At 42.0% G+C, this 27,357-nt stretch overlaps 1 protein-coding gene across 2 annotated transcripts in view; it reads right to left on the bottom strand.

The window, feature by feature from the left end:
• Positions 1–14,393, bottom strand: part of PDCD4 (programmed cell death 4) — a 32,680-nt gene extending 18,287 nt beyond the window's left edge. The window contains exons 1-4 of one of the 2 annotated variants that reach the window (XM_084634543.1): positions 14,240–14,393; positions 6,831–6,975; positions 6,440–6,548; positions 5,287–5,394 (exon numbers count right to left, since the gene is read on the bottom strand). In XM_084634543.1, coding sequence (XP_084490669.1) covers positions 5,287–5,329 — 43 coding nt within the window. In that variant the 5' untranslated portion in view covers positions 5,330–5,394; positions 6,440–6,548; positions 6,831–6,975; positions 14,240–14,393. The remainder of the gene's footprint in view (positions 1–5,286; positions 5,395–6,439; positions 6,549–6,830; positions 6,976–14,239) is intronic. The other variant, XM_084634544.1, reaches the window with a different exon arrangement.
• Positions 14,394–27,357: the final 12,964 nt, after the last annotated feature.

A 27,357-nucleotide genomic window follows, 5' to 3' on the forward strand; every position in this document is an offset into this window, starting at 1 on the left:
AATGGAAACCTGTAATATAAAAGAAACATTAGATGTAAGGTTGCTGAACCAAAGTACCTGACCACATTCCAATTACTTTTATTTAAGGCAAATTTGTTGCTTTTCCATTGCCGGTGCAGTGGCATAATGGGAAATAAAGCTCTCCCTTTCTCCTCTGCCTAGGCTATATGCCAAAGAACATGTATGCGGGTGGGTGAAGAGCAACTGAATGAACAATTTACAAATAGATAAACCAAGTAAAGAGGTTCTGTAAACAAGCATGGAGCTACTTTAGTTTGTAATGTCCCTCGAACTCAGTAAAACATCCATTTTCCTTAAGTAAAATTCACAGAGTACCACTGGCTGCAATAGAAATAAGAGATAATAAAGAGCAAAAGTAAAAACTTGGAAGTTTCTCAGCATGCCACCAATTAAAAACTGGCTTATTGGTTGATAAGCAGTAAAACAACTTTTTTAAAAAATTGGAATCTTTACCTAGGTGCGATGGCATACAAATAGAAAGTGTTTCACTAAACTTTATTGGGCTGGTTCTGCAAACACTCCCGGACACAATGCTTACACCTGGGGTTTACTTACCCTCTTATCTCCCACAATGCCCTTCCCCAGCCCAGGTTTACAACTCAGCCACCAAAAAACTACTCTTCCTAGCGATCCCTGCTCTCTTGCTTCTCAGGAAGAGACTGGGTGAGAATTACCCTGAGCCAGCTTTGCCCTTACTACTGAAGAGAGAGTTGTGACTATATAAAAAAAAAAAAAAAAGAAGTGACCCTCTATTATTGCGGCAACCACCATTATACAATGGCAATAAATCTTGCGCAAAGTATGCCTTGTTAGGTATCACTAGAAAAGTTGTGATCTGTTGAACAATGTTATCCTGTTTATATTCATGTATTATCACTGTATATGAAGTTATGAATCTTTGCTATGTGTTTGTATCTCAAACATGTGTTCCTGGGTAACATGCCCAAGACAAATTTAAATCAAAGCCAGCCAGTTATGGTTGATAGGCCATTAAAGAGAATCAACTCTTCCTGAGGATGCCTCAGAGCATGTAGACAATGAATGCCTCACGACTCAGCAAGGCACATAGAACATATGATCCCGGACTCCATGTCTAAGACAGTAACTTTCCATGCACATGGACTGAGGGATATAAATTGGAGAGTGTGACATTTCTTTGCCTCTTTCCTGTTCTACATTTCTGGACTGTGATTTCTAACAAAAAAAGTTTTGAACAATGGACTGAGGACCCCAATATTTGAGAGGCACCAGAGAAACTTTTTACAAACTGGCAGATTTAACATCAACCCTGAAATACATTACAGCTGATTTCAGAATTTGTAGATGATTCACGTTAACCATTTAATACCTTCTTTTTTATTACTAAATCTTTAGTTAGGTTACTAAAGATTGGCTGCAGCGTGGTATTTGGTGAGATCCTGTAAGTACATGTTGATCTGGGGTGTGTGTGTCTGGCTCCTTGGAGTTGGAAGAACCTAATATATGCTATTTCTGGTTTTTAATGGTCATTTATCACAGAAGTCCGGGTGGTGCAGGAGGGGCTAGAGTGCCTGAAGGGGACTGTCTCTGGCTTCATAATAACTAGTATAGTGCTCTGAAAGCACACATTGTTTATTGGCTTGGTGATAGAATATACCACCAGTCTGCGATACATGCCCTGTATTTTGGCAATATGACCTGAGATTGGCACTCTTAGTTGTATACCAGGCAGCGTGACAAGAGTGAAGCTACAGTCAACCCTTGTCATTCAATTCTGGTCTCAGTCTCTAGATCAGTAATGTGGAAATCTTCCCAGAAGTACTCCTCAACCTGGAAGGGCCAACACATTGTTACAATGCTGAAACATTACATTCTTACAATTAACCCTAACATGACTACTTTAAAAAAAGAAATTTGAACAAAGGCTATTGAGAAGATACTTTTTCCCTTTCGTGCACAAACAGCTTACCTTTATAATTCTGTAAGCAACTAGACCACAGTGAGAATTAGTCACTTCATTAGACTAAGAATATGTTAAACAATTAAGCATTAGTTTTGGCACTGGGCCATACACAATTACCGGTATGTTTTAAGCTCTATAGTCTTGCCATCCACTACACAGCTGGGTAAATGCATTAAGTGCAGTTTGAGAAGAGTAACTATAAGTTTCTCTCTAAAAAGTTTCATAGTAGCAGCCGTCTGTATCCGCAAAAAGAAAAGGAGGACTTGTGGCACCTTAGAGACTAACAAATTTATTTGAGCATAAGCTTTCGTGAGCTACAGATCACTTCATGAAAGCTTATGCTCAAATAAATTTGTTAGTCTCTAAGGTGCCACAAGTCCTCCTTCTCTAAAAAGTGTTTAAAATTTAAATAAATAGTTAAGTACAAATAGAAAAAAATATTTCCTTTTGAAGTTTCACTGCAATAAAAAGCATTCTACATCAGTAAGTCTTTACCCATAATGAAAAAGTGAAACAGTTTAGCGAAATGGATCTAGTTAAACTGATACAACCACTAATGTAGACACACTTAAAACCTTTAATCTTTGCTTATTATAAATTTATCTTAAAACTGATCATCTAAAGCAATTTAAACAAAAATTAATCTGCTTACAGTGCACCTACATTAGGTTTATCGCCAATAATTTGGTTAAGTCAGTCCAGTTTTCTAGTATAAAGAAAGCCTGAGACTCATTGTATTTACTGAGCAAGTACAACCAGTTCATCTTCTATTAACTTTATGATCAGGATGAGTTTAGCAATACAAAGGCTTTTGTAAAAGGAAATCATGCCTCTCCAGTCTAATAGAATTCTTTGAGAGGGTCAACAAGCATGTAGAGGACGAGGGTTATCCAGTGGATATAGTGTACTTGGACTTTCAGAAAGCTTTTGACAAAGTCCCTCACCAATGGCTCTTAAGCAAAGTAAGCAGTCATGGGATAAGAGGGAAGGTCCTCTCGTGGATCAGTAACTGTTTAAAAGATAGGAAACAAAGGGTAGGAATAAATGGTCATTTTTACAGTGGAAAGGCGTAAATAGCAAGGTCTCCTGAGGATTTGTACTGGGATCAGTGCTGTTCAATGTATTCATAAGTTATGTCAAAAACGGGGAGAACAGTTAGGTGGCAAAGTTTGCAGATGGTAGAAAATTACTCAAGATCGCAGTCAGCTTTGGGCTTAGCTAAGAGTTACCAAAGAATCTCACAAAACTAGGTCACCAGGCAACAAAATGGCAGATGAAATTCAATGTTGATAATGCAAAGTGCCGCACATTGGAAAACATACTCCCAACTATACATACAAGGTGATAGAATCTAAATCTGCTGTTACCACTCAAAGATCTTGGAATGATCGTGTATAATTCTCTGAAGACATCTGCTCAGTGGTAGTCAAAAAAGCTAATAGAATGCTAGGAACTATTAGGGAAGGGATAGATAATATGACAAAAAATACTGTTGCCACAATATAAATCCATGGTATGCCCACACCTTGAATACTGAGAACAGTTCTGGTAGCCCCATCTCAAATAAAGATATATTAGAAATGGAAAGGGTGCAGAGAAGGGCAACAATTAGAGGTATGGAACTGCTTCCATATGATACTCTTGGGGGAATTCTGCGCCACTGTACACATGCAGAATTCATGTCCCCTGCAGATTCCCTTCCCTTCCCTCCCCCAACCCCCGCAGAAAATACATTTTGCCAGAGAGAGTCACTGCAATTACATCTTTCGCACACCAGGGGCTGCTGTGGCACCACAAGAGTGAAGCCAGCTCACAAGCCAAGGTAGCCAGCCACAGAGAGGGAGGAGGCAGAGGTCAGGTGGAGATGGCACAGGACACGGGGGAGGGACAGACAGAGCAGGGCACAAAGGGCTTCTGGGGGGCGAAGGGGAGTCATGCAATGGCATTCAGGAGGGCTAATGTGGGGGACAGACTGAGGTGGGGACACAGGAGCTAATGGGGTGACAGCACTGAGCCAGGGGGCTGAATGGGAGGGGGGTGCAAGGCCACATGGGGACAGAGGCACATGTGCCTGACTCAAATTTCTTTACTAATATGACTAGTAAGGAATCTATTTGTCAAAAAACATTTCCTGAATCTTTTTTGTTGTCTGTATTGTTACAGACATACTTACTGACATGTATTTTGAAATAAATTACCGAAATAACTGAAATTAGCGCAATTATATTGCGTTTCTTTGACAAAGAAAATATGCAGAATTTTAAAATATTGTGTGCAGAATTTAATTTTTTGGTGCAGAATTCCCTCAGGAATAATATGAGGAGAAATTAAAAAGACTGAGACTGTTCAGCTTGGGAAAGAGATGATTGAGGGGATATATGACAGAAGATTATAAAATCATGAATGATGTGGTGGAAGTGTTAGTTACCCCTTCACATAACACAAGACCGAGTGCTCACCCAAAGAAATTAATAAACAGCAGATTTTAAACAAACAAAAAGGAAGTATTTCTTCACACCAAACGGTCAACCTGTGGAACTCATTGCCAGGAGATGTTGTGAAGGCCAAAAGTATAATTGGGTTCACAAAAGACAGGCCCACCAATACTTATAAACCAATATGATCAGGAAGGCAACCTCATGCTCTAGAGGTCCCTAAATCTCTGAATGCCAGAAGCCAGGACTGGATGACAGGGGATGGATTACTCAATAACTTGCTGTGTTCTGTTAATTCCCTCTGCAGCATCTGGCACTGGCCACTGTCAGAAGACAGAATACTGGACTAGCTGGACTACTGGTCTGACCCAGTACGGCCATTCTTATGCTATGTTCCTATTATGTTTTGTCTGCTTTTAATCCTAGGAACAGTTACGTGAGAGCAAAAAATTTCTGCTTCAAAGGAGTTTATCTGCTCTTGTTTAATCTTGACCTGAAGTCATTCCTGTGTTTGTGACATCACAACTAGTTGCTGTGACAGTAATTATAAACATCAGATTATTATGACTTCAAAGTCCTTATCATCTACTATTCTAGTTAAGCAACCACTTGGGATGTTGCAAACAAAAAACAAACAGGAGGAAAAGAGGAAATCCTAAGGAACAGTCATTTTATTTGCATGCAATTATTCCAACTTTAAACGAAATACATCAGGCGGAAAATGCAATATAGTTAGAAGTGTTTCTAAATAGATTTCTCCAAGTTTGTCATGAAGATCTTTAAAGAAATATGTTGATTAAAAAAAGCCACCACAATGCAATTTACAAATAAAAGGGATTCCAGCATCAATTAAACAGTACTTTCAATACAAAAACTAAGGTTATATACCTGTTGGGTTAACATTATATATCTGCTCATTTTCTACTTCCATAGTTGTTTAATTGCACTTCAACTGAACTGACTGTAAACAGAAATCTTAATGCTTTCCTTTCAGGCCTAACAAAAGAAAGAAAAAAAGGAAAAAAAAACAAACAAACAAACAGTAAATGCAATTACATTGAATACAGAAATATATTTGATTTTTCTAGTGGACTAAAGTCTAACTAAATTAGAATATTAGGAGTCTTTCACCTAGTCAACATTCATTTTCACTCAAATTCAAGTATTAAGACTCATTTTTATTTTTTAATTCGCATTAACTTACTGGTACTGTAAAAATATTCATGGGATGATGAAAATGTAACAAAGAGAGCACTATTTATAAACAGCACAGATAAAGTGCAGAACTGTTACACCAAAACTAAGGTCAAGTCTACACTTAAGTTTTACCAATATACGTTGGTTAACAAAACAAAAAAAAACAACAAGAACAAAAACAATCCCCCCGCCACCCTAAAAAAAAAACCCCAACCCCTAACTGGCCTATGAGGTTGGTGTACTGGTAAAAACCCTAGTGCAGGCACAGTTACACCAATGAAAAGGTGACTCATACCAGTATAGTTATTCCCCTTCCCACACATGACTATCTATATGGGTTTAAAGCATCCTTTGACACCAACTCTCCTACTGTGGATGCATATATGTACTGCTTCAACTATACCACTATAGTTAAAGCATAACAACTTTCTAGTCTAAACAAGCCCTTACCATGCATCCTAATTCATTGCCTGTCCTACACCCAAACATAGATCTGTAGGCCATATAAATTTATTCTACACAAGTACACACACCTGAGAAGCTCTCACCTCTGTATTCTCTCATGAATACTCTGCTCTCTCCTTCTCCTGTGTACATGTACTCTGTTAGCTGGGGGCCAAGGTGAACGAATTCTCTCTTTCTAAAGAGATTACTGTTATTTTCCTCTCCTCCCTTCCCATTCATCTCTATGAACAGCTGAATAATGAGATTTTGAAAGAGATGGCATCACCCATCTCCCCTTTTCTTAAAGAAGATTTCAGCCAATAAGACTACAATATGCAAGTGAATCAGATAGGCAGTACACAAAGACATACTGGCTATATCATTTATCAAAAACTTTTACCTGCAAAATTTTCATGAATCACTTTGTAGTATTGTGAATGTTACTGGTATGTGTAGTTCTCCCGTAAGATTTCAGTGGCTCTTCTCTTCGCTTCCCACCTGTTGCAGTCCTGCAAACACTTTATTATTCAGTGGCGACCTTGTGACATTAGGTGACATCAACCCTCCCCATTTTCTCCTCTAGTTCACTTGCCTAGAACAGACTTATTGACTACAGTGATGAATAACCAGTGGTTAAAGGTATAAAACTTGCCTTTTTACAGTAATTTCTGGGTATAATCCAATTTTCTCACATCACACCCCAATTTCAAACAATTAACCTTGAGTAAGGCAGTGTCCTCTCCCCCTTGCCATCCAATACTTCATTTAAAATAGCTTTCTTTCAGCATTACCTCAACCATCCAGTTCTGAAGCACTCTTATTATGCTAAAAGTGTTCTCTTGTACTGCTCACTCAGGAAGGGGAATCAAGATCGTCTATCTTAAAAGGTTAATTTTCTTCTTCCGAGTCGAATGTTCCATTACAGATGTGTTTCTCCTTTAAAACAAAAGGAAAATACAATTATATAGTAGTAAATACTAGAGCTAGGAAAAGTAATTTTAACATTTATTATAATAGCAACTACCAGCGAGGAGGATGACTTTTCTCCCCCCGTTCAGGACCTCCCACAAATCTACTTGAGACAACCTTCAAATTTTCTAAACGGAAAGGACATCTGTCTGTAATATTCCTTGGGGGGGGGTCATGACCCTCAGGTTCAGAACCCCATCTTAGACTACAAACACTTATAACATGGGTGCCAGCACACCTCAGCTTTACAGCCCACATGTTCACACTAATCGAGAGACTGCACTGTCAGCCTAGAGATGGATAAAATGTACACCTCCAGACTAAATATTAACTTTAATTCTTAGGTTCCAAGGCCAGAAGGGACCACTGTGACCATCTAATCTGACTTCCTGTAAAACACAGGCCACAGAACTTCTCCAAAACCATTCCTAGAACAGTATGTTTTAGTAAAACCTGCAGTCTTCATTTAAAAATTACCAGTGATGGAAATCCACCAGGACTCTTGGTAAACTACTCCAGTGGTTAATTACCCTCACTGCTGAATATTTAAACCTTATTTCCAGTCTGAGGACTTGTCTCCACTTACAGCACTACAGAAGTGAATGTAGACACAGTTAATCCACCTCCCCAAGAGGCGGTAGCTATGTTGACACGAGAAGCTGTCCCATCGACATAGCGCTGTCTAGACAGGGAGTTATGTTGATAGAATTACATTGCTCAGTGGATTTTTCCACACCCCTGAGCAACAGCCATTATACTGATATAGGTCTATAGTGTAGTCCTGGCCTAAATTCCTTAACTTACATTTCCAACCTCTGGATTGTGTTACACTTTTTTCTGTTATATTGAAGAATGCATCATCAAATATTTGTTCTACACAGGTACTTACAGACTAATCAAGTCACCCATTAATTTCCTCTTCGTTAAACTAAACAGATTGAGCTCCTTCTATCACTATAAGGCATATTTTCTAATCCTTTAGTCATTCTTTTGGTTCTTCTCTGCAGCCTCTCCAGTTGATCAACATCCCTCTCAATTGTGGGCACCATCCCTGCCCAGTAACGGTCATATCGGTGTCAAGTATAGAGGTAAAATAACCTCTTAAGTCCCCTGTTTATGTATCCCAGGATCACATTAGCTCTTTTGGCCACTGAGTCACACTGGGAGCTTACTTTCGGGTAATTATCCACCATATCTTTTTTACAATCACTACTTCCCAGGATAGAGTCCACCATCCCTGTAAATATGACCTGCATTCTTTGTTCCTAGATGTATACATTCAGCAGTATTAAATTGCATATTGTTTGCTTGCACCAAGTTTAGCAAGAAATCCAGATCAATCAGAATCAGTGACCTGTCCTCTTCATTATTTAATGCTCTCCAAGTTTTGCAGACAGCTGCAAACTTTATCAGTGATGATTTTGTTTTCTTCCAGGTCACTGATATGTCAAATAGCATTGGGCCAAAAACTGATGCCAGCAGGGCCCCACTGGAAAAACCTGCTCAACGATGATCCCCCATTTACAATTACATTGAGACCTATCAGCCATTTTTTTAATCCAGTTAAGGTGTGCCATGTTAATTTTATACTGTTCTAGTTTTTTTTAATCAAAATGTCACATGGCACCAAATCAAACACCTTATAGAAATCTAAATATGTCAACACTATTATCTTTAATCAAACTTGTAATCTCATTAAAAAGATGATATCCACTTAAATCCTGTCAAACTATCTTCCATAAACCCATGTTGGTTTCTATTGCCCTCCTTCAATTGTTGATTAATTGAATCCCCTATCAACTGCTCTGTATCTTGCCGGAGACTGATGTCAGCTGACAGACTGGTAAGTTACCAGGGTTATCTGTTTACCATTTTTAAAAACTAGCACATTAGCTTTCTTAGAGTCTTCTGGAACTCCCCAGTGCTCCAAGACTTATTGAAAATTTACTAAATTACTAGTTTCCCCCTATTGTTACTCACACCTTCTTGTCAACTGTCTGAAATGGGTCACTCTCATTACCACTTCAAAAGTTTTTTTTCCCTCCCTTGGTATTCTGCTGTTAAGTGAATGGTCTCATTAGACTGACCTCACACTTGGTCAAGCAACTCCCATCCTTTCATGTATTTATACCTGCGCCTGTATTTTCCACTCCATGCATCTGACGAAGCGGGTTCTAGCCTATGAAAGCTTATGCCCAAATTCATTTGTTAGTCTTCAAGGTGCCGCAAGGGCTCCTCGTTGTTTTTGATGAAAAATCTACATTAATGGTCCAGCAAGCTCCTCAGCCAGCTGTTAAAACTCTGGGATGCAAGTTATTTTATTTGGACCTGCTGATTTGAAAATGTCTAACTTTAGTAGCGTCTGTTTAATATCGTCCAGACATACTAGCGGAATGGAAAGAGTTATCATCACCATATGATGAGACTGCATCATCAGTTTTCTCCCCAATACAGAATACATATTTATTGAACACTTCTGCCTTTTCTGCATTGTTATTGCTAATTATAGCATTTCCACCTAGTAAAGGACCAATAAAATTGTCAGGATTCTTTTTGTTCTTAATAAAATCTAAATACTCTCTATAATTATTGTGCTTAACACTGCTAGCCATAGATTCTTCCTTGTGTCCCTTTGCATCTCTTATGAATTTTCTACAATTCCAGTCCAATTGCTAGCAACTTCTCCCTTTCTTCCATTTGTTATCTATTTCTATTTTTAATAGCTACCTTCACTACCCCCCTAAATTAGGTTGTTTTTTAAATCAGCATGATTAAAGGGGCTTGTTTAAACTTGGTAATGCTAGTATTCAACATCAGTTTTACGACTACCTCACATTTCCTAACTAAAACCCCTTATTATTCATCTACTACAGTATAAAATCTGAAAATCTGTACAAAGAGCATATTGGTATCATCGTGTCATAAATACAGGCAAGTCTAGACACAAGATGATGTGCTCCTATTTTGCTTAAACCAATTTTCTAAAGCTTCATATAGTGAAGAATAATTTGTCATGTACAAAAATTTTTCCAAGTTACACACACACATTCACAAGATAAGAGCTTTTGTGCCTCACAGCAAATCCAAAGCTTAAGTATATATCCTGTAGATATATACACTCAAACTTGGTGTTAATTTTTTTTAAGCAAATCTCAAAGGGCTTTGCAAAGGAGGTCAGTATCATCTTCATTTTACAGAGTGGGTGACTGAGGCACAGAGATGAAGTGACTTGCCCAAAGTCACCCAGCAGACCACCGGCAGAACCTGTATCTCCTGAATCCCAGTCCAGAGTTCTACCAACTAGACCAGTGGTTCTCAACCTGTTCTCTGCGTATCCTTGGGGTCCGCAGACTATGCTTAAGATTTCCAAAAGGGTCTGCACCTCCATTTGAAAATTTTTAGGGGCCTGCAAATGAATAAAGATCAAGAACCACTGAACTAGACTACACTGCCTCAGCAGAATATACAAGACAAACACATGGTAAAAGTTAGTATTATTTTCTCTATTTTAGAGATGGAGAATTGAGGCAGAGAGATTAAATTACTTGCCATAGAAGTCTGTGGCAGAGCTGGAAACTGAACCCACATCTTTCATATCTTAGTCCAATTACTTAATTGAAATACCCCTCTGAGCTGACTCTGTATTTGCACTTTTACATGCAAGCTGTGCGAACATGCTTTGGAAAGTTACCAGCCCCCACTGATCAATGATAAAAATAACTTACTTGTTCTACCACTTCCCTCCACCATGCAAGCAGATACTTACTTTCTTTTTTAGTGAGGTTACAGCCACAAAATTGATTTTTTGGGGGTGACAGAAGGGAACCACATGGATCATACATCTGGGTAAGCCACAGTAATTGAAGAAGAATGTATACCATCATTGACTGTTGATGTGTTTAACAAAAACTTAAATATTTTTAGTATTATTGGCATTCCAACTCAGATAGTTAAAGCTTGTTCCCCCCCCCCACCTTTTGTGTAATTCCCAATAACAAAAACTACTCTAGGATAAAAATAAGTAATTTTATTGATGTGAAATAAAATCCAGGTCTCAACTTTCACAGCTCTCTGTTCCATAGCAACGATACTTGGTTTTGATCAGTAGACTAAGCAGATATGTCTATTAAAGACAAAGATAGAGCAAACAGCAAGAGGTTATTTTTCCAGTGTCACTTTAATTACTGTAAACACACTTAAGAAAACAAAACAGATTGAACTTTAAATTGTTACACTCACGGACACTCCATAGGTTCATGGAGCCTTTAGAGACAAGATCTGTAGTGCAGAGTTGTTAATATGAACAAAGTAATGCATATCAACATTATGTAAGTTAATGACAGATTACTCAAAACTATTATGTGGTTCAAGAGGTTTATTTCTGCATATTCATACTCCTGAGACTGATGCCACCTTAGCCCCGCAGAGTAAACTCTAAAATTCCAACATTTTAATTTATGTTTGAGGGCAGCCCCAAAACATTCTCAAAATGGAGATTTGCTCAAGGCTTAGGAGACTGCTGAAGACAGCCTTACAGCTTCTTACTGTGGTACTGACTTCCTTAGAGCCAAGAGTCATGCACTGAGAAAGTACCTACATTGGCTTGTTCCAGCAGAACAGAGGAGTATCCAACACCAATACATCAGCAAATTCCTGCTCGGTACCTTGTTTCTTGTTATATGGGTAACTTCCAATATTAACAAAGATAAGTTCCTTAAGAGCCCAAATCATCCTCAGCAAGAGTAACACTCCAACAATGGAAGAGATGAGGCCTCAGCACCCAGAGAAGATTTAGGTACTACAATCGTGGACCTTGGATCCAAATGGCACAAATTTGCTCACTGCCAGGGTCGTTCCTGATTGATGTATCTGAAGTCAAACTGGCTTATTCTGTGTCCCTTCCTCAGGCCAGATAGACAATTGTGTCAGTTGCCTTTCCAAGGAGGTTTTACAAGCCCAATCCTTGGGTCCACTAACATACTGGCTAGTTTTTTTATTATTATTATTATTAATATTATTTATATTATGGTAGCACCAATGAACTTCCATCAAGGACCAAGTATTCATTGTGCTTTGACTATGAAATAAAAAACAAAACAGTCTCTGCCACAGAGAGCTCGCAATCTACAGGTAGACAAGACAACAGGGGGACTTAAATTAAAAAAAAAAAAAGTATCGAACTTAAGAATTTGAAGAACATTGCAGACTGCCGCAAAGACTCTAAAAACCATCAGATCCTGGGGGGCTTTGTTTTGGAGGAAGGTGGTGTCTTGGTTTTTTCTCAAGTCTATTTCTCTGGTCTCTGATGGACAAGGAGCTTTTCTGGATCATTCAGTTGTGAATATTTCAATAAGGCACTTCTATTTGTGTAGGTACTTAAACCGCACTCATCAGTCGGGTACATAACTCATGATCACCTGCATCCAAGCAGTCCCACTAGTAGGTTAACATAAGCAAATGTACACCAATGTGTCCCTGGCCAAGAATTTACAGTGAGGTTAGATAAGGAAAAAGGCTTCAGAAAACTCTAAAATCTCTAGATTGAAAATCATTTTTGAGTATGCTTGATATGGCAATCACTTCTAAAATTAGGTTTCAGAGTAACAACCGTGTTAGTCTGTATTCGCAAAAAGAAAAGGAGTACTTGTGGCACCTTAAGAGACTAACCAATTTATTTGAGCATAAGCTTTTGTGAGCTACAGCTCACTTCATTGGATGCACACTGTATGCATACAGTATGCATCCAATGAAGTGAGCTGTAGCTCACAAAAGCTTATGCTCAAATAAATTGGTTAGTCTCTTAAGGTGCCACAAGTACTCCTTTTCTTTTTACTTCTAAAACTGTATTTCCCCCTTCCCCAACATCAAGCAAAAGGTACTGATAATCAATGCTAGATCGTGTTTTTAAACTTCAGCCATTTTGCTGCAGTCACATTTAAAAACAACCAAAGAAGTGTTGCTTAAACTTCACAACATATTTTCCTCCCTTTGAGCAGAGACCAAGCATGAAAACCTCCAACCTCAACTGTGAACATTTCAAGGTTGTGGACTTGTGAAAACATAGTGTTATAGCAAAAAAAATTTGTGGCCATGTGCTCATTGCTGTACTGTAAGAAGATCAGTTTCCATTTGATATTTACACATACATACACTTTTATAGCACAGAATACTCTATATAAACACTAGGTGCTAATTGTATAGGAAGGGGTGTTTAAACAGCCTAAAATATTACTTATTCAAAAAAGACCTCACACGTACAGTTAAACATACACCAATCCACCTCCAACACAAGTCTTAAAGCGCACATTTTAAAGTAGCAGGAATAACAGGGGAAGTGGTTTTCATACAGATGTGGCTAGTTAGTTTAGTTTCTAAAGGTGCCGCAGCCAGCCCAGCCTTTACAAGAAAAGAAAGTGACTTTACAGCGTGGCAGGCTCAAAATATAGATCCTTGCCAAGTTATCAACACTCTAAAGAGCTAAACCAGGCTCCCTCCTCCCCAGTAACCAATTCAATCCTAGTGCTGTTTTGTGGGGCAGCATGCCTGACACCGCATCCTTGCCCAGCCAGACTGGGCAGAGGGGCTGGGGGATGACCCCTTCCCCACAGATGCCAACGACTGTATCTTTGCGATGAAGACCACTGGCTCCACTCAGGGCACTGCTTCTTAGGAGGTGTTTTTAAGGGGGTGGGGGGTAGAACCCTGGAATAAACAGGGTAGCGGAGGTGCCCCCTCACCACCATCATCATCGCCCCTGCTGACGACCCACTACCCCCTCCTTGCTGGGGGGACCCCACACCACCCCCACTATCCCTCCCTCCCGGGGGACAGAGCGGGGAGGGGGCGTGAAGACCCCACACCACCCTCTCCCTGCGGGGGGGGAGCAAGGCCCCCCCCTCTCCCGCCTGGGGGGGGCGGGGGGTGTCCTGAGCCGAAGCGGCGGGGAGGGTCTGTGAACAAGTCTGAGGAGAGCGGGGAAGGACCCCGCACGCCCACCCGGCCAGGAGGGGCGTGGAGCCCAGAACACGCCCCCGCCCCTCGCCTCAGAGACTTCCGGGGAAGGATCCCGAATTTCCCCGCCTGAGGAGGCTTCCGGAGAGGCGCGAGGACCCCCCAATCCCCGCCCCATCTGAGGGGGCTTCCCAATAGGAAGAGACCCCGCGTCCCCCTCCCGGAGGGGGCGCTCCCTGGAGCCGCGAGCGGGAGGGAGGGAGGGCGGGGTTCCCATTACCGTAGGCGGCGGCGGCGGCGGCGGTCCCCGGGGCTGCCCCGTCCCCGCCGCTCCCCACAGCCGCTGCCTGCCTCGCTCTGCAGCCCCGTGCGCTGCCCGGTTTGTTTTTGTTTTGTTCTGCCCAGCGACACGGCGGTGAGCGGCCGCCGCGGATTGGTCGGCGGGTTCCACCCGCCGCAGCCAATCAGAGGGCGAGGGGTTGGGAAAGGGGCGGAAGAGAAGGCGGGTACTCAACCGGCAAAGAGGGAGGGCGACACCATCTGCTCGGAAGGGGCGGGGGTGGGTGTGTCCAGCGGGGAACAGGAAGGAACCATTGTGTGTTGGGGTGGGCAGGGCAGGGGCGGTCCAGCCTAGTGGGAAGGGAGGGTGGGTCACACATCATTCTATTGCCCCCAGGACATTGTCTGGGAAGGGGGAGGAGAGATCAAACTCCTCAGGCCTGTTAAGAGGAGACATATACAAGGCAGAAGGGGTCTTTGCCACCCCATAGGGTCTTATGCAGTTGTGGGGTGGGCTCCTCAGGTGCTAGAATGAGGAGGTATTGGGACTCAAATTGCCTCCGCCAGTTCTATCGCCCGGCACCTTGTATGGGTCTGATCTAAATAAGCATAGGGTGGCAGGAACTTATGTTGCCAATGGCCAAAAGCCCACCAATCTACCACCCTCCTTTTGGAAGCGCATTCATCACCCCAATCAGCCAGCAATTGCTGGTTTATTCACCCATCCACTGCAAAACTAATGGGGGCCAGTGTACTCACCAGGGGTAGAGAGCAGGGCAGTTGCCTTCCCAAAGAACCTTATTAATAGCAGTTAAATACAGGGATCTCAAGCGGAGGAATAATTGTTATTGTTCAGTCCCATAAACGTTTATGGCCCATGGCACAGAGGCACTGCCATCTAATACACATAAGGATGCCACCTCTAAGGTACAAAAAAACAGGACATTTGGGATGATGCTGAGCCCAAAAACCTGGACAGCAGGCAGTGTTTATTGAGCACCTTCACAGATTTCACAGGACAGTTACCTCAAAAAAGGGACAATCCTGGGAAAACCTAGTTCGGTAACAATCCAAAATACATGCAAGAAAAAACATAAGTCAAGAGGGCAAAGAGAAGGTATTGGGGTCAATGGAGGTCATCAAATGCACGATTTCTCAGTATAAACTAGAGAAAATGTAATGTAACACTTAGTGAAGAAGACTTAGGGAAAGGCCCCTGCTGTTAAGAAAGGAGCCAAAAAACAAAACAAAAACCCCAGCATGGCACTATGAATTTATATCACAATAAAATAACGCATTGTCATAATGCATCCTATGCTCTTTTGCCCCATCCTCAGTTCAGCCCTGCAGAACACCAGACAGATCTGCTTGGTACAGGACGTTCTTACACCGTAACTAAAATAAAGGTGGCTTTAAGGCAGTCTATATGATCTATTTCAGAGTAACAGCCGTGTTAGTCTGTATTCACAAAAAGAAAAGGAGTACTTGTGGCACCTTTGAGACTAACCAATTTATTTGAGCATGAGCTTTCGTGAGCTACAGCTCACTTCATCGGATGCATACCGTGGAAACCAGGCAGTTTCCACGGTATGCATCCGATGAAGTGAGCTGTAGCTCACGAAAGCTCATGCTCAAATAAATTGGTTAGTCTCTAAGGTGCCACAAGTACTCCTTTCCACTTGTAATGTTGTGCTTTAGCATTATCTCCTGATTTCCCAGCCCATTTAAGAGGATTATTAAAGCCAACCTGATACTTTCGAGAAAGGCACATAGACCTCAAACAGGCAGACCAATTTAGATTAGGTTAGAGGTTGCTGAGTCCAAAGTGTGAGACAGGGTGAACACACCTCGAGCAGACAGGCAGGAAGTGGCTGGTGGAGGGAGAATGTTATATGTAAACAGGGTGTATAGGAACCCAGAAGTGGGGAGAGAGATGAATTGGTCCCATGCAGGTTAAATCATAAAACCTACCAAGTAAGGCTAGCCCTACAACAGCAGTACATTCCTGCTGTATTTGCCTACAGTGAGGAAATTGAAAAGCTTGAGCTTTTCTGGCTACCACGCAACACCCGACTGTCAAATTTTCTCTTTGGCAAATAACCAAAAATAATTTGAAATAAATGAAATACTTTTGGTTTTTTTAAATCAGGAAAATAATATATTTCTTATCTTTAAGTGACTCCAGATTAGACTAGGGCAAGAACTGTCCTTTTTGCAGTCTGCCTTTGTGGGATACATCTTCCTCATCCTCCCTTTTTTTGTTTTTGGTTGTTGTTTTTGTTGTTGTTTTCTCCTAGGGTGACCAGACAGCAAATGTGAAAAATCGGGACGGCGTTGGGGGATAATAGGAGCCTATATAAGAAAAAGACCCAAAAATCGGAACTGTCCCTATAAAATCGGGACATTTGGTCACCCTATTTTCTCCAGAGTTGCAGCGCTGAACATTTTGAGATTCTGGCACCAGGTCTGAGATATCACACCAAAGCCTGAGGCGAGACAGATATAACTCCTCTACTTGAGGGGAAGAAGGGACGCTGTGGAGTGGAAAGAAAAGGAGTACTTGTGGCACCTTAGAGACTAACCAATTTATTTGAGCATGAGCTTTCGTGAGCTACAGCTCACTTCATGATGAAGTGAGCTGTAGCTCACGAAAGCTCATGCTCAAATAAATTGGTTAGTCTCTAAGGTGCCACAAGTACTCCTTTTCTTTTTGCAAATACAGACTAACACGGCTGTTACTCTGAAACCTGTGGAGTGGAAGATAACCCAGCAGACTGATCCTGTCTAGTCCTGAAATGATGAATCTAGTACATACAACACATATTCAGGGTAGACAGCGAAAATGAAACCACTTCGTGCATTGGAACGCTATGAGACATCTCTAGCCAATTCAGATCTCTCTTGTGTTAGACATTTGCTACAAAGTGGATTTATTCAGTTACTGGCAGTTGTGTGCGCCTCAGTGAATACCATACAACTTTATTGTGTATAGCATTCCTACTGGAGTCAATGGGAGTTTGGCTGAACTTAGGTGAGGAGGTTTGGACTCTAATAATAAGGAACTGCAGAGGAGGAGGCTTTTGCCAAAGACACCCCAATAAACCTTTGCACCAATTCCCACTGCACCCTTTGAAGTGCTGTGTAAAATTGCAGAAGGGATTCTAAGAGGCTATTTAGGACTGGAGCACTTGCTAAAGGTAGGGTCACTTGTCACAAGAGGATGAGAACTCTGATGTTGTCCTGGGTATTTCCATGAGATAAAAAGCATTTTTTCTTGTTGAATATCCCTACTCAGAGCATTTATATCAACCATCATAAATCTCAACTCAACTGGAGCACATACACTTACAGACACATAGATGCTGCAAATATATCCAAGATTTAGTAAACGCTGAATGCCTGCACAAATACTTAGTTTGCAACCAATTAGATATATTTCTCCCCATCTCTGTAACTACCAGGACTAATATTGCACAGGAAATATTCTAACAAATCAAAGGTAAAATAAACAGAATTTTCCTTTGCACCCAGTTTTTAATTCAGATGGAATTAAGTGATCCAAAGTCACTTGGAAATAATCCTTTCTAAATGGTTTCTGCTGGATCCTTGTTTCAGGTGCAAAGTGTCTGAGTTGAGTTGTCCTGTCCTGGAGTCTTTAAACTCTGGTGATTGCTGCCTGCTTTATTAACCTGGATTCTTGATAATGATGATGCCTCCAAGCATGGAACTGCAAGTTGGTACTCAAAGCAATTACTAGTCCCCACCCTTGCTTCTGCCCAGAATCTTGCTGATAATTCTGGTGCCAGATTCCCTTTGGAGCTTAAGCTCTGGCAAACAAGTCCCTTTCTAGTCTTTGCTTTTCACTACATTCTCATTCTCTCTCTCTGGTTGTTTTCAAAGAATCCACTACTTTTCTGGCATGTTCAACTTACTTGCTGGGCCCGCCCATAAACAGAGGAAAGAAACCTATTGGCCAGAATTCCTCCAAACAATTAGAAAAGCCCTTTCTCCAGCACTGGGAATGCCCTGTTATTCTGCCAGGGATCTGTAAGCAGTTTGTATAGATATAGTCCACTTTTAAAACTTATCTACAGATGCCAGTTTGAGGTTACCCTGATACAAGTGTGTTTCATCAAGTTGTCTTTTGAATGTTCTTGAACCCTATGTGCATCGTAGCTATTGTGATTCACCCACTTCCAGCAAGCTTCTAACACAGGGGTAGCCAATCTGTGACTCCGGAGCCACATGCGGCTCTTCAGAGGTTAATATGCTGCTCCTTGTCTAGGCACCGACTCCGGGGCTGGAGCTACAGGCCCCGACTTTCCAATGTGCCGGGGGGTGCTCACTGCTCAACCCCTGGCTCTGCCACAGCCCCTCCCCCCCACTCCACCCCTTCCCAGCACCTCCTCTGAGCCTGCCCTGCCCTCCCTCCTCCCCCCCAGCCCCCAGAGCCTCCTGCACACCAGGAAACTGCTGAAGGGGAGAAAAGGAGAAGTGCTGATTGGCGGGGCTGCTGGTGGGTGGGAGGTGCTGGGAGTAGGGTGGGAGCTGATGCGGGGCTGCTGACGTATTACTGTGGCTCGTTGGCAATGTTCATTGGTAAATTCTGGCTCCTTCTCAGGCTCAGGTTGGCCACCCCGATCGAACACAAGAGAGATCGATAAAAACAAAATTGAATTGGCTAGAGATGTCCTATAACATTCCAATGCACACAGTGGTTTCATCTTCTCAACAATTTTTTTATTCATTAAACCATTTCAAAAAGCAGCATGTGTGATCCAGACACCTCAGTGGTTCTGTTTGACCATAATATAGCCTGTGGAGACTGGAGTCTATGTTAGAGTATCAATTAATCAATCGAGGCAGCAAAAAACAGGATCTGCCAAACACAATCCCATTTATCTTGTGGTTTTATTTTCTTATATACATATTTATTCTGCCTCCTTTGTGTTGGCATTTGGGTGCCGTAATAAAATCAGATGCAAACATAGCAATGCTACTTGGGTAACAAACAATCTAATCCCACTTTGGCCAGTGATGGCTACAGGTTGAAAGGTTTAGTTGAGGTGCTAAGATGCCTGAGCTTTGTTTGTGCTAATTAATTACAGTCATGTTTAAAATTTCCCTGTGGTCCTTTGTAATGGCTGCCAAACAGGAAACGCTGTTGCTGCTTGTTTGAAGCTTTACTAGAATGTGCACATTAGTAGAGTGTGAGCTAGATTGTAAATTAGGGGTTCCGATGGTGAGGAGCTGTGGATATTATTCTCAGCTCTGTCACTGACTGTCTGTGTGACTTTGGAGGAATGATTTAACCTTTCCATACCTCAGTTTCCCCATCTATAAAATGGTTTCTCTGTTTTCTCATCTACCTACTTCTTATGGCTTAGAACAGCCTTCCATGTCCCATATTCTAGATTGCACCTCTATGGCATACTACACTCTTAAAACTGGTGTTTTGTTGTTGTTTGTTTTTTTATTTTCCCAGAATTTTCCTACTTTGATTTACTCGAAAAGAATTTCAACACCGTGTCTTGTATCTGAACAAAAGAAGAGTCTGACTCAAAACCCCAGACACAGGACAAATTTGAGATCTTTGAAATACAGACCCAGATCAAAGTTTTTCATTTCAGGCCCATCTCTAATTAGAGCTTTCTTCCTGTGTACGGTGTTTGTTTAAATTAGCTCATAAGCTCCTTGCAGCAAAGACCCAGCCTCTGTGTTTTGTACAGTATGAGAAACAAATAATATACAGGGCTACATAAATACAATAATCATAATACATCCAATGTTCAGCCAACTGGATTTGTAGGTTGGTGGCACCACATTTCAGAGTATCTGGTGAAATGGAAACACTTATACTGTTCCACTGCTGGCGGAGAGGAGTTTATTTAAAATATAAGTAAATTTTTTAATTGAAAAGAAATCTTAGCAAAAGCTCTGGGCATGCTTTGTAATACAGTAATAACAATTCCAGACATGTCTCTTTTGTATTATAGTTGTCACCTTATCTGTTCATTCTTGCCCTAACAGCAGCAGCACTCATCTGAAAAGGCCTTCTTTGCAGAGGGCTCCACACATTATAGGCTATATAGGAAAAATCAAGTGATCCAATTATATTATAAAGAATTCCAAATAGAGAATTCAGCCAAAAGCCAATACCAATTAGACAAAACATTGTCTTTATCTCATGATCATTGTTCTTCTCCGCTAGATTATTGCAGGAGAAGATCTCCGGGAGTCACTTATAATTACTAGTTGAGGTATTTCCTAATAATAATAAGGATAATGTGACTGACTGGCTGAGGTCCTATGATATGACAGGGTGTGTAATCAATAAATCATGTGCCAGTTGTAGCTGTTCTTCATATAAGATCATATGTCTGCATTTCTATAGACAACTGTTACAGAATGTTTACTGGTTGCTGTACCTTTTCACCTCATCAGCATTGTTTAAAGAATTGACATTCTGGGATTGTAGTCATTCCAAGAAAATCCAGTTTAATCTGTTTGGAAATGGAATGAGGTAGGGGTAAAAAACAACAACAAAAATGTCTCTTCCTGTCTAGAAAGCCATATGATCTGATAGTTATACCAAGTGGTAAGCAATTGACAGATTAGAAAAAAAACAAAAGCCACCTTTGTCACCTGAATACTGTGGGCAGGTCTGGTTGCTTATTATAGGGGGAAAGATGGGAGGAGTCATAGCTATGATATGACAACAACAACAAAATAGTTCAGGCACACAATATTGTAAGGTACACTTCAAAATCGGTAATAGTAAGAGTCACTGTATTTTACAATAAAATTGTTTAAATGACTTATATTTACCTAGTAGTTTAAAACGATTTAAAATATATTCTCTACTACACTAGCCATATGTAGAGACAAAATCATAAACATTCTCAGTGATAGCCTGGCAATGGGGAAACATTCTTTAAAACAATATTTATAGCAGAAATCCTAGGCGTGCCAAACAACCCTAAGAGCTTGTGACTGTTATCTGGAACACCCAGATCAGGAACTAAAAAGCTTTTGGTAGTCAAGACAGCAGCATTACCCACTCCAGGATTCAAGAAATCATGAGGCCAGCTTGCAAATCATGAGTTTTTTTAAAAATCATAATATATTTCAGGGTTTTTTATTTACCACCTGGATTATTAATCTTTAGGGTGCACTCTGTTCATGATTTCAAGCTTTTCTCCGCAACCACAGGATCTAGAAACTTACTTTTTTTTTAAATGAAAGCTGAGATTCCTCTGCCATTACTTGATTCCAGAAACTGAGGTTTTAAGAATAACACCAAGTATTGTGAGACTTGCATTAAACTCATGAAAGTTGCTAACACTGAGATTTATTGTCAATGCCGATATCTCAAAACAAATGTCTCAGTGAATTTTCCAGGTGAATTCCTGGAGACATAACAGAGATTGTGTTCTGGGATTCTTATAACATTCTCACTCACCATAGAACCAACAATCATCATCTTACACAGATAATTTTTTTTTAATACACTTGATTTTCCCCTGGCCTTGAATCCCCGTGCTCTCTGAGTAATGATTCTTGCTGATTGGCAAGGCAGCACTTTGAACTTTTAGGACGGAGATCAGAATATATGACCCTTTCAAACCAAGCATTCATTTTTTCCACAAGGCTGTGACCTTGATTTCTTTTCTATGATTGTAGGTATATATAACACAGTATTATACTAAAAAAAAAAGGGGAGAGAGAGATGAAGGGGTAGGTTTTCCTTTTTGCTTTTTGCATTACTTTAGAAATTTAGACTTTGTTTACATTGGAAGACTCTGTGGTGAACTAGTGAAATCATGACATAACCCGCTGATGAGTGTCAGTTACATGCCCCACTGTGTGCCTGATCTACAAAGGCAATGGGTCTTTTACAGCTCTCAACTTGAAAGCTTGGCGCTTTATCTCAATTGTTTTATGATGCATCTGATGAAGTGAGCTGTAGCTCACAAAAGCTTATGCTCAAATATATTGGTTAGTCTCTAAGGTGCCACAAGTACTCCTTTTCTTTTTGCATATTTGAATTGATGCTTTCAGGTCTGGAAGTCACCAATTTATTTCCCAAGATGGCAGCCATCACAATGACAGGAGATGGGAGCCTGGAAGTTGAACTAAGATGGAGAGGGATTTTGGAGACAAAATGTTTAAAATGTGAGTGTGTTTGATTTTAACAGGTATCTCACCCCAATATCTAATGAACATATGGCAGAAAGAAGGCCAGTGGTAAAATTCAGCACACACATACACAACTTAATTTAAGCTGAAAGAAAACGCCTATTATGCATCTGAGACCTCCCGAGTCCTCCTGCAAAGCTGGGCAGGCCAAAACTTGACATTCCTGATATGTCTAAAGCAAAACCAAACAGACAAACACAGCTTTAATGTGGGAAAAATAAATTTCTATCCCTTTTAGAATACATCGTTATATTTTCAAAATATCTTTGCAGGTCACCTTTAAAGTTGCTTCATAGTTCACCCATAAGAGCATTTTATACCAGCATGGTCAACTGACATTCTGAGACCTGTAGACCGTAGAAGAGCCTGGTCTATCTTATAGCTATTTGCATGTCTTTCTGTCTCTCTTTTTTCCCCTTCTCTCTCTTTTGCTCTCCCCCATCTCTTCCTCTTCAATCTCTCCTTACATCGCTCCTCCTTCCCCCAACCTTATCTCTCTCTGTTCAGCATCCCAAACTTGTATTGACAATTTGCAGGTGAGACAATGTAATGAAAGGCACTGAATTTATCAGCTTATGCATGGTTGAATTCTCAAACTTAGTGTCGCAACCACTTGGGTTTTGGCAGCTAACACAGCCCCCTACAGCCCAGCTGGCTCAGACAGCAACCTCGTTTAACATTTAGAATTGCATTTCTAAGCTCCTGGCAAGCCCAGACTAGTGTGCCTGTCACCCCAGCGACAGCAATTCCAGAAAAGCAGCACTTTGAAGCGTACTGTAAGGGGATGGAGGAGACAGTGAAGGAGGAGTGGGAAATGAGTGAAACAGGATTTTTTGTTTACAAAAGCTACTTTTGAGGTTGTTCTTCCGGCTAGGCCAACATCATTCCATCCGTTTTAAAGCAGAAAGCCGCACTGAAACCCAGTAGTTCTACCAGGATACTGGTAGAGAATACTGGTAGAGGATAAAGGTATCCAGGTGACACCTTTGCCCAGGAAACTGGACAAAGACTGGAGGAGGAGTTGGGGGGAGGCTGGTTGGGATGCTGGAGGGTTTTTCTTTCAGTTTGGAGTGGGCTAGAGAAAAGGGGAGAGCCCCAGAGCGGGGGGGTCTAAGCTCTCTACCCCACTGAAGGACCTGACTAAGGGGTCCTGTTCATGCCTACAAGCTCTGGGTTGGATTGTGTTCCTGTCATCTCTAATAAACCTGCTGTTCTACTGGTTGGCTGAGAGTCACAGTGAATGTGAATCGCAGGAAACAAGGGTACAGGACCCTGACTCCTGCACGCTTCGTAACAACTGGATACCGACAGCCAGATGCATCTTGAGCACGCTGTTACAATATTTCTGTGGACACATTTGGGCCAGATTCTGGCACCAGCTGTGGCCCCTTTATACCACTTCAGCGGCATAGGGAGGTTGTAAAGGAACTGGCCTGGCTCGCCGGAGAATTTCCCAGCCTACAACACCTGTCGTTCCTCCTCCCAGCAGCCTCCGGATGAGGAGTATAGCCAAGGTTTGGAGTGGGGCGTGTGCTCTGCTCTCCAGTCATTCTGAGCTGAGCGGCCCATAGACAAGGCAAGGCTGCTGCTGGAAGTGAGAGCAATTCTTGGGGCTGTGCTGACCCTCAGAATAGAATCTGCACTGTCTGTGCTGCACTGCTAAAAAGGCAGAGTACCTGATCTGGCCCTGCACTCCAGTCACACAGCACAGATACAAAAAATAAACCAGCTGTATTATTTTAAGGGGTGTGGTCTAGGATTCAGGGTTTGGGACTTGGAGTCAGCAGTTCTGGGCTTTGTTCAAACATCTCCCAGGGACTGTGTGACCTCAGGCAAGTCACTTCGCCTCTTTCCTCTCCTTGCCCCACGCTGCTAAATGGGGATGATGATAATATACCTTGTATGATGCCATGGGGCTAAATTAGCTGATGCTTGCAACATGCTTTGAAATCCGTGGATGAAAAGATGCTAGATAATTGCAACATAGTATTAATAATGCCAATAGTGTACTCCATTATACATTGCTTTTCATCCCCAAAGATCCTGGAGTGCTGCAGAAGCTACATACATACAACACCACTAATCCTTGCTGGGTTTTCATTCTTCCCAAGTCCAGGTTAGGAATCTTAAACTGTGCTTGAGACATGGCAAAAGGCAGCATATAGGCAAACACAGAGTAGTCTGGTCAGTGCAGTGGAGGTTTTTTTTTTTTTGGGGGGGGGGGGGCGTGTTTCTGAGGGACTGTTCTTGCAGCACTAGGAATATGCTTCTCTCACAAGGGGCTGCGTGAAAGGCAGCATGAAGCTGATAATGGGAGGAGGGAATAAAAGCAGCAGTTAGGGGCTAGGGGGACAGTGCATAAGGAGGGGGTGTAATGTACTAGGTTTGCAATCAGACCCAGGCGCAAGAGGTTCCAAGGAACAGATCAGTGTTTGCAGCCTGCTCAAACATCCCTCTCCGTGCACCGCACCTGAATCCACCCAGCTGCACAGCATGGGATGGGCTACCAGTAGGACCATTAAACGTACCGTCCACTAGCTGGGGTGTAAGGTGGAACTGAGAGCAGAATGTTTGCTGGGTCAAAGATAAGCACCTTGAGGTTATGTGGAAGGCAGGCAGGGAGGAGTTGGTCTCCTTATTTAGGCCCCAAGCCCTCGTACTGAACAACTATATTATTTGTATTTAAACATTATGAGTTGGTCTACTCTAGGAACTTACATTGGTATAGCTACATGTCTCGGGGATGTGAAAAATCCACACCCCCTGAGAGAAGTAGCTACACAGACCTAACTCCTCGTGTAGACAGCGCCAGGTTGATGGAAGAATTCTTCTGTCAACCTAGCTGCCACCTCTCGGGAAGCTGGATTACCTATGCCAACGGGAGAACATATCAGGTCAGGTTGGGGTTTCGAAGGCTAGGAAACAAAGATGTATACAAGGATACATTTTGTATACAAGGATGAGTTGGAACTGACCCATGGCCTTCAACTGGCTTGCTGGGGATACTACAGTACATGTTGGGGGCTGTGCAGACTTAAAACCCCTGGTCTGAAGGGCATGGGAGACGGGTCCCGACCCAGAGACAGGTGACAACTGGAGATCTGAGACCTGACTAGGCATGGGAGAGAGAATACAGGTGCAGTTACCCCTGAAGCTGCGACAGACAGCAGCCTGAAGCTCCCTGCAGTCCAGAGCTCCCACCTTCCAAAATAGAAGACGATCTTTGTAGTGTTGACAACTCTCGTGATTTTTAGTGTATTTCTTAAACTCCAGCTTCTTGAATCAAGAGAGTGCAAGAGAACCTCGGCTTTCATTTAAAAGCAAAGTAAATTCTGAGCCCTCAAGGTTGTGGATGAAAACATGCAAACATGCATGCTGAGGGCTCCAAAATTGGAAGGCCAGTAAAAAGAACCCCACATTTGTTAATTTTTAAAAAATCTCATGATTTTTAAGCCAATCTTATGATTTGGGAGGACCTGACTCATTATTTTTAAATGCTTGATGGTGGCCTTTGATCTTTGCAGCTGTACTCACATCCTTACATAACAATGGCAGCTGCTCTATACAGGGCATTCGAGACAGGAGTGACATGCTGAAAGCTATGGGAGGAGATTATATTAGAAGCCTATTATGGCCTCACATTTCAGTGCTAATCTTTAAAGTATAAAGGCCTGGAGTCTTAACATCCCACACACCCTGCTGGGAGGGACTGTCTTTTGGTTACAGTAGCTCAATGTTCTTCAGGGGCACTCATCCTAAATAGTAGGAAATCTCCCATAGGAAGGAAGGGATTCAAAAGTTCCAAGAGCTCTTATAAGGTTATTGAATGAGTCTGACTACTTGGCAAATCTGACTACACTGCCCTGTCTTTTGTATTTGTGATTCGTTTTTGTTTCAAGGTAGCCTTTGTTGAAGATATACAGGCCCAAAATCAGCGCTGGTGTAAGCTTGAAAGAGCTGCATCTGGTTGCATCATTTCGCCCTTAGGTTATGTCTACACCGCAGGCTTGCTGCATGCTGTGCTAAGCTTTTGTTCCCAACCTCCCCCATCAGCCATCCTCAAAGTCCTTAGATACATGTATTGAACCTAAGCTGGTGTGCTATTCTGGGGCAGGTGGCAGAGTGTAGGTTGAGCTGTGACTCCCTCTCCCCCCCCCCCCCCCCCCGGCTGGCCCACAGTGTAGAGCAGTAAGGGCCTGGGGGCCGGGTTTAGGGTCTAGATAGTCCTCCACTGCCATTCCCACAATTGCCTGTACCTGGATCTTCTGCTTTCATGAGCTATGGCAGAAGGTAGGCAAAGACCCCCAAAATAACACTATACACCAACACCCCTTGATAACACTGTTATTAGCAGGGAATAATGTCCCTGGCTTGTCTCACCAGGAAAACACAAGATCTCCTCAACATCCTGGTGTCATGCACCTCTCCTGTACATCTGACATTAAATATTCATTAACAAGCCTCTGCGGTTGACCATGGCCTGCAGAGCAAGGAAGTAAGTAACCTTTGCTTGAGCTAAATGTGTTGGTGGGCTAAAACCACTTCCACCCAAGTGTTTGGGGAGGAGAGACAAGTTCTCCCAGCATACACCAGGATGGAACCAATTCCTGGAGTGGCTCCAGTTGGTCAGGCACTAAGAGCCCTGGGGTGCGCCCCAGAAATCCTAGCTGCGGCTTTACAGGAGATGGTGTGTGTGGAACAATGTGGATTCTTGGAAATGGGCTTGGGCTAGCATATACCCACATACATGCAAGCCAGGGTGTAGGTACATATCCAACGTAGACATAGCCTTAGAGTAAGGTGAAGTAGTAGCTATGGTGGGCTATTAGCTGGATGATGTTTTCATATGTTCACTGCTTTTTTCTGTCACTCTTTTTTTGCTCAGTGTGCAAAGTTCTTCTATTCCCACTTCATTCATCA

The sequence above is a fragment of the Lepidochelys olivacea genome, assembly GCF_965140295.1.
Source record: "Lepidochelys olivacea isolate rLepOli2 genome assembly, chromosome: 7".
Lineage (NCBI taxonomy): Eukaryota > Metazoa > Chordata > Testudines > Cheloniidae > Lepidochelys > Lepidochelys olivacea.